Source organism: Sphaerodactylus townsendi, linkage group LG13, assembly GCF_021028975.2.
Source record: "Sphaerodactylus townsendi isolate TG3544 linkage group LG13, MPM_Stown_v2.3, whole genome shotgun sequence".
In the NCBI taxonomy this organism is placed as follows: domain Eukaryota; kingdom Metazoa; phylum Chordata; class Lepidosauria; order Squamata; family Sphaerodactylidae; genus Sphaerodactylus; species Sphaerodactylus townsendi.
The window spans coordinates 29,263,374-29,275,917 of NC_059437.1; the positions used below are offsets into that span (position 1 = coordinate 29,263,374).

The 12,544-nt window shown below is 42.4% G+C and overlaps 1 protein-coding gene across 7 annotated transcripts in view; it reads left to right on the top strand.

Moving 5' to 3' along the window:
- The window catches only part of MAP7D3 (MAP7 domain containing 3), a 56,982-nt gene that overhangs the window by 22,934 nt on the left and 21,504 nt on the right, over positions 1-12,544 (top strand). For 2 of the 7 annotated variants that reach the window (XM_048514722.1, XM_048514723.1), the window contains 7 exons: positions 3,796-3,891; positions 5,362-5,460; positions 6,727-6,825; positions 7,945-8,070; positions 9,414-9,553; positions 10,300-10,430; positions 12,137-12,384. In XM_048514722.1, coding sequence (XP_048370679.1) covers positions 3,796-3,891; positions 5,362-5,460; positions 6,727-6,825; positions 7,945-8,070; positions 9,414-9,553; positions 10,300-10,430; positions 12,137-12,384 — 939 coding nt within the window. The remainder of the gene's footprint in view (positions 1-3,795; positions 3,892-5,361; positions 5,461-6,726; positions 6,826-7,944; positions 8,071-9,413; positions 9,554-10,299; positions 10,431-12,136; positions 12,385-12,544) is intronic. The other 5 variants (XM_048514724.1, XM_048514728.1, XM_048514725.1 and 2 more) reach the window with 5 other exon arrangements.

Sequence of the window (12,544 nt, forward strand, 5' to 3'; positions counted from 1 at the left end):
TCACTTTATTTTATTTACATTATTTATAGTGTTCCTCTCTCACTAGAGCTCAAGGCTGATTACACAGAGTGAGTCAATCCAATCAACAGAATGGAACATTCAATAAAAATGAAATGGGATTTGGCTTGTAGAACCAATCAGAAATCTAAAAAACAAAATTGAAGCAAAGCATAGGTGTTAACATGACATATAAAATGAATCCAGATTACATAGCAGAATTTAATTTACAGCAGTACTATACACCATAGTCCCTAATGATTTATCCAAGTAACATTGTAAATCATTTGCACAGGTCTATCCTATGCCCACATAGAAAAGCTCTCTTGAGTAATTCAATTTTGCATAGTTTGCAGAAAGACAGGATGGTGAGAGCCTTTCTGACATCCTCAGGCATGCCATTCCACAAGGTGAAGACCACAGCAGAGAAGGCATGTGTACATTTGTTGATTTTGCAGGTTGGTACCTGCAGAAGGCTCTGTTCTGGTACCTGCAACAAAGCTGTCATGGTGGAGTGTAGGGGAAGAGACAGTCTTGCAGATATGAATGTCACAGGCCATGAAGGACTTTATATGTCATTAGCAGTAAAGCCCATTGTGGTGGGAAAAGGGAGGGTGAGCAAGCTTCTCCCTCCAGAACAGGCTTTAGTGGTGCCTCACCTGCTCCCCTACCCCTCGGCTGCTTCCTTCCTACCTGGTAATGATGCTCTGGTCCCAGAAGTCCTGTAAGTGTGGAAGGCTGGTGTGTGTTGGGGGGGGCGGGGGCTGTTTCTGAGAGTTCGTCATGACATGAGCAAATTATATAGGGTAAGATGTTTATGTTGCCTCTTAACCCAGATATAATCACCAAGGCAGCAAATGTCAAAAACAGAAGAGCAGGGGTCAAGTCACAGATGACTCTGCTTATCTTCTGAGATCTGCTGAGGTTGGACTGTCTTAACACAGCATATGGCAACTGGAAAATTTTGTGAATAAAAAGCACAGCAACAGAATTAAATTTTGTATTGCCAGTGCTATTTTCGTTATTCTATTGTTATTAGAGGCTGTTGCAATAGCAGCCTGTAACCTGGTTTCTGTGTGGTCCAGTTTGCTGGTACTGAATTTGCAAGAGGATCGAATGGAATGATTGAAGCACTGGGGGGATTCTAAGAAGTCAGCTCTTAGTGCAAACTTGCTAATTGCGACTGATCCTCTCTCTGCTCAGATTTCTGTCCACTGTTATGCATTTACAAATTACAAGGGTTGGTTTTTCCTGTTTCAAAAGAAAACAAAACATACCCTGATAAGGTTGCCAATTTCCAGGTGGGGGCTTGAGTTCCCCTGGAATTACAACTGATTCCCAGAGCTAGCATGGTATATTGGTTAAGAGCAGATGGACTGAGTTGGCAAGAGTCAGGAAGATCCCATCAGATATGAGAAGCATGACATCCTTCAAGACCTCTGCCTTCCCAACCAGCATTACTTCTGTCTTTCCAGAGTTTACTTTCAATTGGTTCACTGTTAGCCATTTAAACAACAGCCAGAGAGCAATTTAGGACCTTGTCATGACCCTTAATCCTATGCAATCTGAAACATGTGCATCTTAATTATGTATGAGTTCATAAACATTTAGGGTGAACAGAAAAGGGTGGATGGTCTCTGAAGTGGCTCTGGTGTGCCTGTAACTTTTCAGAAAGATGCAGTTCAGTCATTATCTACCAGTCACTTTTAGACATGCAGTCACTCTTAGTTCATTCATGTCTTCCAAATGTAATGAGAAACACAGCAAGCACTGCATGGAAATTCAGTACATAGAACATCCAGTTTTGGCGGAAAGGGAGTAGTTAAACAATTTGGAGTGGTGGTATATCATTTTTTCTACTCTGTCTCAATACTTTTTTGATTGTGGCTTTACTTACTAACAAGTTAACAGCTTTAGTCTCAGTAGGTTTTTGCACTGCTAGCTAATACGTATTAAATAGCCATGATGCTGTACAGAACTGACTTCCATGCCATTGCCTGCAGCTTGCCTATATAAGCAGCTAACAGCATTATTTTCCAACACTCATTAATGCATACAAGTGGAAGAGAAGGGGCAGGCCAAACAGCAGCAAGCCCATGCGAGCAGGAGACAAGGGACGGGGGTGGGCAGGAGAGCAGCGGCAAACGCGGGGTGGCTTCCTATGCTCTCACACTGCTGCCCTCAGTTCCCCCATGTGATCACTCACCAGCCCCGGCCCTCTTTTTCTTCCTGACCTGCCAAGGGGTGGGGATATGTGACTTAGGCGCATCACACCTGGGTCACAAGACCCACTTTCTTCAGGATAAGCCCTTGATTAAATGCTTTGACATCTTGAGGACCCCAGTTAAAATTACTTCTCCGGAATGAAATGCTTCAACATGTAGAACTACTTTTAGAATTTACTTGCATATATCTTTTCAACCAAAGAGTTGTTGTTGGGGACTGAGGAAAATATTGAAATTATTTTTGTCCTCCTCTGTCCAATTCATTTTTGGCCTGTTTTTCTTTGCCTTGAGCCAACAGTTGACAGCTTGGCCAGGAAGATATGATTCTATTCTCCCTTCTAATAATCAAAGTGTTTCACACACCCTAATCCTTATGACAGTCTGGAAACTGAAGCTGAGAGTGTTGCTTTCCTTAGGCCTTCTAGCAAATTTGTAACAAAAGGAGAGAGTTGAATCAGAGGCCCTCCAGATCACAACTTATTACCTTACCTGCTGTAATGACCCGTATCCAAGCTTGTTCAACAAACTGAAGGGTACTAAAATTTTCTAAAGAGGACAGGGCAATTTCTGTCAAAACCTCTCTCTCCACTGTAGTGTTCTTGAGGGTTTGCTGAACCCTGGGAGCAATATTTTGGAAGTTCAGAGGACTGTAGCAGGAGGAGGGAATCTTCAGAAATTCTTGCCCCTGCTTAAAAAAAAGTAAAGGCATGTTTATGTTTTTTACTACATGGGTGGATACAGGCCAGTACACCTAGACATGGGCAGATCATTTGATTTCATCATCAAGTTATCAACCTATAAACGCAAAATAAATAGAAAATAGTATGTTAAATTTGCTTTAAATACTCTTGAATGGCAAGATCGATAAATCAGAAGAAATCAAATTTGGGTTTATCGAAAAGGGCAACAAGTTTGACTTTGAAAGCCATATCATAAATACAAGACCCAATTTGTGTAGCATTTTGCTGATTGCATAATAATATGTGATTTAAAATGCAATCCAAAGCGGGGGGCACATGGAGCCTTGAAAGTGGCTGTGCCAAACCAAGTGCCCACTCTGCCAGCATAAGGTGCAAATACTTCAGCGAAGGGGCTGTTATGCTGACAGCGGGGTGCTGTGCAACTGTGCAGTGCCTGAACCTGGAAGCTGCCTGAACCTGCAATGCCCTTCTGCCACAGGAGCCTGCGTGTCATAGATGGGAGTGTTCCGGGGTCAAAGCTGACTTTAGTTGGCTCCCAGTGCCCTTTTGGCCTGGGAAAGCCTCCTTATCCATGGACAGATTTACCCCACCAAAAAGGGTGGCATAGGCCATTGCCCTCAATGGAACTTTTTGCGAGCTGAAAGGTTTCCCCCTTTCTTCTTTGGAGGTGGCATGGCGGCTCCAGCCCAGCCACTGCAGATCTACCCCCCCCCCCCTTACCTTTGGATTGGGCTCTTAGTATGCCTGATGCTTTCAATGTTGTTGTTTTCCCCCTTGCATGTCAAAGTTTAATCTGTGGGGAAAATAGCTTCCAGGAAAGTTTGAAATGCCTATTTGGTGCCAAAAGTTAAAATAATAATTTATTTCTTCAGCCAACAAGCATTCTACTTCTTCAGTAAACCTCAAGCAAGCAGAAATCAGTAAACGACTCTCATCTTCAGCAGCACTTCTTAATGCTCCAAGCAAAAGTAAGTTTGTGTTTTACAGGAGTTTAGCTCTGATTTTCTTTCTTTATCAAGTTTCCCTGGTATTTGGTCTTAAATGTGTTTTACCCATTTTGTTATCCAGTGAACTGTGCTGTTCTCCACCCAATGGTTGCTGAATGTGATGTCTGTTAGAACAGAAGAGCTATGGTAAACATTTCATAGTCCCTCTGCTCAGTTCTGGGATTCAGGAAACCAAATCATGACAAATGATTTTCTGCACACCTTTTCTTAGCTACCTTTTTAGGATCTGCATGCTTTCAATCATACCCGTTTCACTTGATCCACAACTGAATAGTCAACTTTTTAAAACCTGATGAGTTTTTTTCTTCTTTAAGTAGTATTTGAGTCCTTGAGGTGCAGGTGGACATCTTAGTTCATAGTGAACAAAAGTTATAAATTATTTTCCAATTCTTTCCCAATGTGCACTTAGTTGATGTGCATGTGTTTGAAGGAGACAGTAAAATGAAGCACATATTCATAACATGTAGTATGCCTCTGTCAAGTGTTTTGTCTGTGGTTTTGCTGTGATGTAATAGGTTTTAATGCAAGAGAACTGAATTACCTCAGCTATTTACAGCAGAATTTACCTGTGGTATTTGGAAGACAAACTGAACTACCTCTGATCACTATCACTTAAAACTATATTTGGCTTGTCTTAATCAGTTAATCAGGGTGTATGTATAAGAGCATTTAGTCATGCATCTCACCCCCAGATATCTAAACTGACACTATATAGAGACATTTTCATTACTTCATCTACTGTTTGAGAACTAGGTCACTTTCTTGTTACCGGTAAATGGTCAAATACATCTTTTAAAATATTAAATAATATTTTGCAATTCACAGGGGCTGGCCAAATAAAACTTTTGTGGCACCTTAAAGAATAACGGGGTTTTTAGTGCAGAAGATTTTGTGAGCCAACTTTATCAGGTGCTTGAAGTGCATTTTTTCACATGCAGTTTAGTTATTCTTAGAATTAAGTGAAGAAACTGTATCTTTCATATGAAGTAGCAGTTGTCTCAGAGGGATGATTCAGGTAAAAAAATTTCTAGGGAAAACTTTTGAAAAGTTTTCACATTTCCTGAAATCTCTCCATAAGCATTGGGGGCGGGGGAGCATCCAAACATGTCTAAATGCATATACTCACACTGCTCTTTCTGCACTTGCAGTGTTTACTTGGAGTCTAAGTCTTCTTGAAAAGCCTTATAAACAGATTAACATCCAATGGAAGGACTGTCCTTTGAGGAAAATTATTGAGTGATAGATAACTTCTGGTTAAAAATTAACTATTCCTGAATTAATCAAAGTTGAATTTCTTTCTTTTAGATACATGGGGTTTGGTATAAATTGTAGTTCAATCAGACAAACTGATTATCTTCTGTAAATCATAATCCTCAGGTTGATTGCATTAAGGCACGCATTCTTGATCATGGCTTGATTTTTTCCTTACAGGCACCACTAAAAGAAGTGCTTCATTGAACAGACTGAATAACAAAGTTCCTCTGAATTCTGAGCAGCCAGTGTCCAAAGGTTTACAAGTGGATCAGAAAGGTGCAGCAGTAAAACTTTTAAATACAGCTAGACAAGTGGGAATATTTGCTGATGAAAACTGATTTTTTTAAATGAATGAAACTTACCAATAAGCATATTTAATCTGAATAATATTCGTTGTCCATTTAAGGTTCAATCTGCTGAGTTCTCCTGTACAGGTTCCATGAATAGGAATTCATTTCAATGTTTTTTTTAAAAGATTTGCCTCTTTTCTTAAACTTTCAGGCCCTCAAAGCAGTTTACAGTGCTGCAAAACATACTTTGACTGTTCTTTTCCACTGCCATGGAAGGGAGTAGGCCATTACTGTTACTGCCCCATCCAAACTGCCAGGGTGGGGGGGAGCTGTTGGTGGAGGCAATGTAGACCTACACCGGCAGATGTGCCCTCCCTGGGGCACATGCCCCTGCAGAAGGGAGGATCTGTTGTCAGGCGACTGTGGCGGTCCACCAAAACGACCAGGCATAGCAGTATGTACCACGTCAGTAACTCCAGCACCCCCACTGCCTAGCCAGTATGGTGGGGGCATTCCGGGGCGGAGCCAACATTAGTTGACTCCCACACTTGCTTCACCACCAGAAACGCCAGCACCTGGTCCCTGGATTTATGCCACCATTTTTGGTGCCATAAGTCCATGGGAACTCTATGGAGGCCTTTCCAGTGGCAAGGGATTTTGTTTGCTTTCTAAAAGAAGGAACGAGGGGCAAAAATAAGTAACTTTTTAAAGTGGTTGTTGTGGGTTTCCTGGGCTGTGTGGCCATGGTCTGGGCCACACAGCCTGGAAAACCCACAACAACCAGTTGAATCCGGCCGTGAAAGCCTTCAACAATTTTTTTCAGTATTATAAATGATATAAATAGGCATAAATTTATTACTGCTCAAATGATGAACATTTGGGCTGTGTCAGAATTTTCCGTACTATAAAGACTGTTTAGTTTCAGATAATTGTAGTCAATTATCACAATAGCTCATGCATGTGTTCATAAAACTAATTAGAAAGGTGGGAAATCATTTGAAATGAATGACTTTAATTTCTTAATGGTTTGAATCTCATTGATTGAAAATCAGTCTCCCCTGTAACTATATACAGTGATTTTCTGCTATTTCACATCAAATTTGTTTTCTTTCAATATCTTTGAAAGCAGGGATGTGGCCCTGATTAAACGTTCCTGGTTAAAGATGTTTCTGGTAGTCCATTGCAGTTGTTCAACTTGGTACGTGAGCTGCATGAGCACATTTTGAAAATATCCCTTGTGTTTGGTATCTAGGAGCAATGGAAAAGAAGAGGAGCTCATCCTTGAATAGAATGGGCAATAAACTTCAGTCTTCTCCAGATTTAGAAAATGTGCAAAAGGAAGAAAAAGCAGGTGGATAACGGTTTACACAACTTTCTCCTGCCAGTACCTTTAAGGGTGAAGGGGTGGGCATTAGTTTAGGATTATTTTCCCATCTTTGGGAAACTAAAGATCTGTTACATCATGTGGTATTACTACATACCTCTTTGCTAGGGACATCCAAACAATTGATAAAATCATCCCAAAGGTCTGTTACACATACACATTTGTTACACATTTGAACATTATTTGAACATTAGCTATTATAGAGTATCATGTGCATCTAAAACAGCTGACTTCCTGCTGCTGGATTCAGTCATGTTCACTCCTGATAATTAATTAGAGGAGTTTCTGCTTTAACATTTAAAGATCAAGACTTCCTTTCTAGTAATATCATTACTAGGGTTAGTAGATACCACCTTATCAGTGTTTATTGCAATTCTTCTTTCTAATGTAAACCTTACACTTGCTGCTGCATGCCAGGGTATTCAATATGATGCCTACGTGTTAACCCAGCAGTTAAATTTGTGTTAGAATGTCTGTATGGGTTGAAAAAAAAAAGATTTAACTTTTAAAGCACTTTTTGAAATCACAGGGTTTCTCTGTCTGCTTCATGATTTGCCACATTACATTTCAGTTTCCAGGAAGCAACCACCACCAGTCTAACCTGACCATCTATTCCAGCTGTCATTTAACCCTCAATCACGTGTCTTGTCTGCATGTCATTTACTGTCTGTAAAACCATAATACAGGCAAACTATAAAATGCTCCCAGATTGCATTATGGTACCCTCTATGGCATTCCATGTTTTCCTGTTACACCAGACCTTTTGAAGTTACTTTTGGTTGGTCCAAATGGCAGCCTGAAAAATCCCAAATGCAGATAGGTTGCTTTGGACTCCTTGAAGGATTGATGAGTTACAGGTATGCATGGGGTTACTGATAATTGTCTGGTATTAACAGGTGTTTGTAATGAGCACACTCAGTGCTTGCCATGCTGTGTTCATACTCCAGTCTTCCTCTTTCCATAATGATGTTCTAAAACTGCTATCGCTTTCAGTGACTTCCCTCCTTTCCTTCCTTCTCCTTATGCTGCTTTCTTCATTATTGGACTTTTGTGTTGAATCCTCTTTGGTTTGTTCCCATCATTTAGCTCGTCGTTCCCAGTTCATCCCTCTGGACAGTAACGTGATCAGTCGCCTGCTCGCCCCCACCCAAGCTTCCTTAGCTAGGAGTAAAAGTGTCGCCACATTATCAGCTGATGGCAAAGATCCTTCAGGTAACAGGCATGCAATAGAAACCCAGACATGGATGGCAGCATTTGGTCTTGGAGACGGAGCTGAAGCCAGGGCTTGCTAAACAAAATCTCATTATATGTAGGACACTGAGTTATTGAAGTAAGCCTAGGTGATTGAAGCATTTCCAACTGCAGGATCTGCTCTAGTTTGTTCCAGTCTCAGACTGGAACACAATCTAGGGGAAAATTCAGCATGTTAACAGCCTGGCTCTAAGACTTCTCGCATTCCCATACGTTTTTAGTAGAATTGTACTAGCCACAGGAAGCTTGTCACACAAAATGGCACTTGCAGAACCCTGTGTTGTGATTTCAGATAGAGGTGCCTGTTCAAATATTTATACTATCATGTTCAGTTTAGATCACTTACCCAGGGAGATCCGTTTAATTGTCCTGAGCCAGATTTTTATGTATTTCAAACAAGGGACAATTAGCTTGCTGTCTCTGCTTGTTCCTGAAGAAGTTTGTTTTCACCAAATTCTTGAAGCTCCATCAGAGAACTGCTGCCTTAGCTCACAGCTAGAGCATCTTCCCCTGTACCTCTTTGCCAGTCATACTATAATCTGAATCCTGCCACATCTTCTCCCTTTTACCATTATTTTAAAGTCAGCTATTCAATAAATCTATCCATCACTCCTTTTGGCACTGGGCAGAATCACTTAACTTTGTTTAATCACAATGCTTGTTGATTTTTGCACATGCTGGCCTCTTGGTCATCTCAGTTCTCTCTGCAGCATAAGCTGAATAGCAGCAAGAATGACTTCATTTTCTGAAGGGCTTGATAAATAAAAGTACATGATAAATAAAAGTAAAACAAGTAAATCAGGTCTCTGCCTGTCAGGTTCCTACAATTGGACCTTCCCTTCCAACATTTGTTGTTAAGTTTCTCTCAGAAGAGGAACAGAAGAACCTGATTTTTTTGTGTGTTGTGGCTTCTAGTCATTGTAAAATATGATTGTAGCCCTGCAGAAGTATTCCCTTTTATTTTGTATCTAACTTTGAGTAAAGCATGGTATTTCTACATGGGCCTAAGATTGCATAGGAGAACTGTCTCATTTTTAGCTTTATCAGCTTGCTGCTTTCATGCTCTATTCATTCTTGTGGTAGTGCTTTTATGAAGTGGATACTAATTGTGATGGTGGTGTCTGTCACTGTGATCTCTCACACCTTAAACTTCCCATGGTAATCCTTGATATAGTTCTTAACAAGTACTGTATTTTCTTTCCCCTCTCTCTTTGTCTTCTCCCTCCTACCTGCCCTCATGTTTCCCTTTTCCAATGCCGTGCCATTGGTTGCCTGTTTGTCTTGTCAAATTCCTAACTTTACAGAATCTCCCCTCTGTCCTCGTTCAGCTTCCAACAGTTCCCCAGCTCAGGGTCCCAAAGCACCTGTACGCAGCCGCAGCATTGACAGATTGAAGACAATAACCACCCCTTCATCAGATAATATTTCTCTGGAATATGTGCAGGTTGGTGTTTCTTTCTATGTATAATGGGATAATGGATTCTGCTTTAAAAAAACACATTTGAGGATTCCAAAGCACTCAGGCTCTTGCTGATGGATTCGCAGCAATTTTGATAAGAATACAATATTTAGTGCTTTCTGTTATTCAGTAGCATCTTGAGAAGTGGTATTTTGTATCTGCTTGTTTGGTTTCTCATTTTATTAACATTGAATGCTAAGTGCTAATTGGAGAGTCTCTTTTGACAATAAGGAAGAGTTGTCTATTTTCCAGATAATCTTAAACTAGAACTGCAAATGCCATTTTCATTTGTGAAGTTTGAATTTGTATACATGGAGGTGGGTTTAGCTTTATCATTCCTGCAGTGCAGATTCCATCCTTCCTCACTGTCTCATGAGATCAGGTGCAAACTTGGGCTGGAACGTTTCTAGATTTACTGTAGCTCTTTTGCTAATATGCCTTTGATAATTGTATGGATTATCAAAGGTTCCCACCTTTTTTCACTTGTGTATCCCTCAGCAACCCATTTCCCTAAAATTTTAACCGCCTATTAGCAAACCCATTACTTGATTTTTTCTTTTTGTGTACCCCCAAACACATGTACCCCTGGATGTCCGCATACCCAGGTTTGGAACAACTGCTATCAAGTGAAAAATTTTAAAAGATTCTTGCATAGTGACACTCTATCCTTCTTGACACCTATATATGTTTCAGAAAGTAAGTTTACCTGTATGTCTCTGTTCTTTTTCCAGAAACCAGAAGTTGGGAAACAGTCTCTGTCTCCTGCTGGGAGGCGTGCACCTTCACCATCTTTGTCTAGTTCTGGACGATCTCCCTCTCCTGCTAAATTGGGGAAACGCCCTCCATCTCCAGCTGCAATCAGGTTTCTGTCTAGAAAATTTATTTTCTCTTCCCAAATCACAATTGATAAAATCACATTTGCTTTGTCTGCTGGGTGTCTGTTTTTGAATGGATTAAAACCATTAAGGAATGTGTGGAAACATATATGTATCCGGTTCCGATAGGAGGAAGAGGTGGAGAATCAGAATAGGATGAGAGACCTCATGCCCATGGAGCTGGGTGTTGCCTTAGGTGGAGCTGGAAAATAAGAGACTCATATTAACTTAACAAGTGTGATTGTCTTGTAAGAGAGGAGGAGTGGTAGACTGAAGGAATGAATATGGGCTAAAATGTCTGAGTGCAAGACGAACTGGTCAGGGAGACACGCTCAGTTGTTTACTACAATAAACTCCTCTGTGTGCAAGAAGGTCTGTTCTGTCCTGTTGTTGTGCATTCTTGCTGTAATCAGATAAAGTGTAGCTGTGTAAAACAGCAATTGGGGCTCACCTGGGGCAGGGGTCAGTTGAACACCGACCAGCTGGGGAACACCCACCCCCCAACACCACCCAAACTCAATGTGACACTGCAGGGGCCCATTTGATCCTGGCCTCTGGTCACTTGGGTCCAGCTTTAAACTTCAGCCTTGAGAGCAGCAGTGGCGTAGTGGTTAAGAGCAGGTGCACTCTAATCTGGAGAACCGGGTTTGATTCCCTGCTCTGCCACTTGTGCTGTGGAGGCTTATCTGGGGAACTAGATTAGCCTGTGCACTCCAACACATGCCAGCTGTCTGACCTTGGGCTAGTCACATCTCTACGGAGTTCTCTCAGCCCCACCCACCTCACAGGATGTTTATTGTGAGGGGGGAAGGGAAAATAGATTGTAAGATCCTTTGAGTCTCCTACAAGAGAGAAAGGGGTGGTATAAATCCAAACTCTTCTTCTAAAGCAGGGGTCAGCAACCTTTACCACCCAAAGAGCCATTTGGACCCGTTTTCCACAGCCCTGAAGATCTACGGAGCCACCTCCAGTTCTGCCCCTCCCCTCACCTTTCCTTCCAGCGCTGGGAGGTGGAAGCGCCGAGCAGGGAAAACTTCCCTGCCCGACAGAGCAAGCAGTCGACTACGCTGTGGGGCACAGGGGGGATGGGGTCTGTGGCCTGCCCAGTGCTGCCACCTCTCGCGCTGCGGGAGGCAGCAGCGCCTGGCAGGGAAACCCCCTCTGCCCAATGGAGCAGGCAGGGGGGATGGCGGCTGTGCTGGAGGGACACGCCCACGCCACCCTCCGACCTCCTGGGGTCAGAGGGTAGCATGGACATGTCCCTACAGGAAGGAGAGGGGAGTGGAGGGGACGTGAAAAGCAGTGCCCTCACGCACAGAGCCTCCTCTTGTTTGGCCCTAACCCTAACCCTCAACTGACCTTTCCTTCCAGCGCTGCTCTGGAGGGCTGGAGGGACACGCCCACACTACCCTCCGACCTCCATACCATGTGGAGCCGCAGTATAAGGCTAAAAGAGCCGCATGTGGCTCCGGAGCCGCAGGTTGCAGACCCCTGTTCTAAAGCTTGACCCAAGCCTCACTGAGGCCAGCATCAAACTGAGCAGCAGTGCGCTCCACCCCCCATGAAGTGATGCCCAGGGCTCTAGCCCTCTTGTGTCCCCCTCGCTATGCCACTGGATAAAGCAAATGGTAACTGGGTGTTATCTGTTGTATGACTGAATCTTGTAGACCTGATAGCACCATTTTCTCAACAGACAAAAGAATCGACCGCCTTCACCAAGCTTCTTAAGACAAAAACCACCATCTCCTGTTACAGTCTCTAAACCAGCACCTATTCAACGTCCATCTCTCACTCCTAACGTCCTCAATGTACCAAAAAAGAAAACAGATGTAGACTGTAAACCAAATGAGAAAATGGATGAAACTGCTGGGCAGGAGAAAGGGGCTTCTCTGCAAATCTCAGAGAGAGAAATTGCTGTAAATTCTTTAAAGACCAAAGAAGGTAAGAGTGTTTTATTCCAGTGGGTCATTTACATGTACTGTCGTTCCTTGATCACAGAGCTGTTTCTACGTGGAGAGAGTACTGGGCGTGTTTGGTAGGCAGCCCAAAAAGTCTATTTAGTGGCAGGCATGACTTCAGTAGTGGATGGTGCATTCCACTG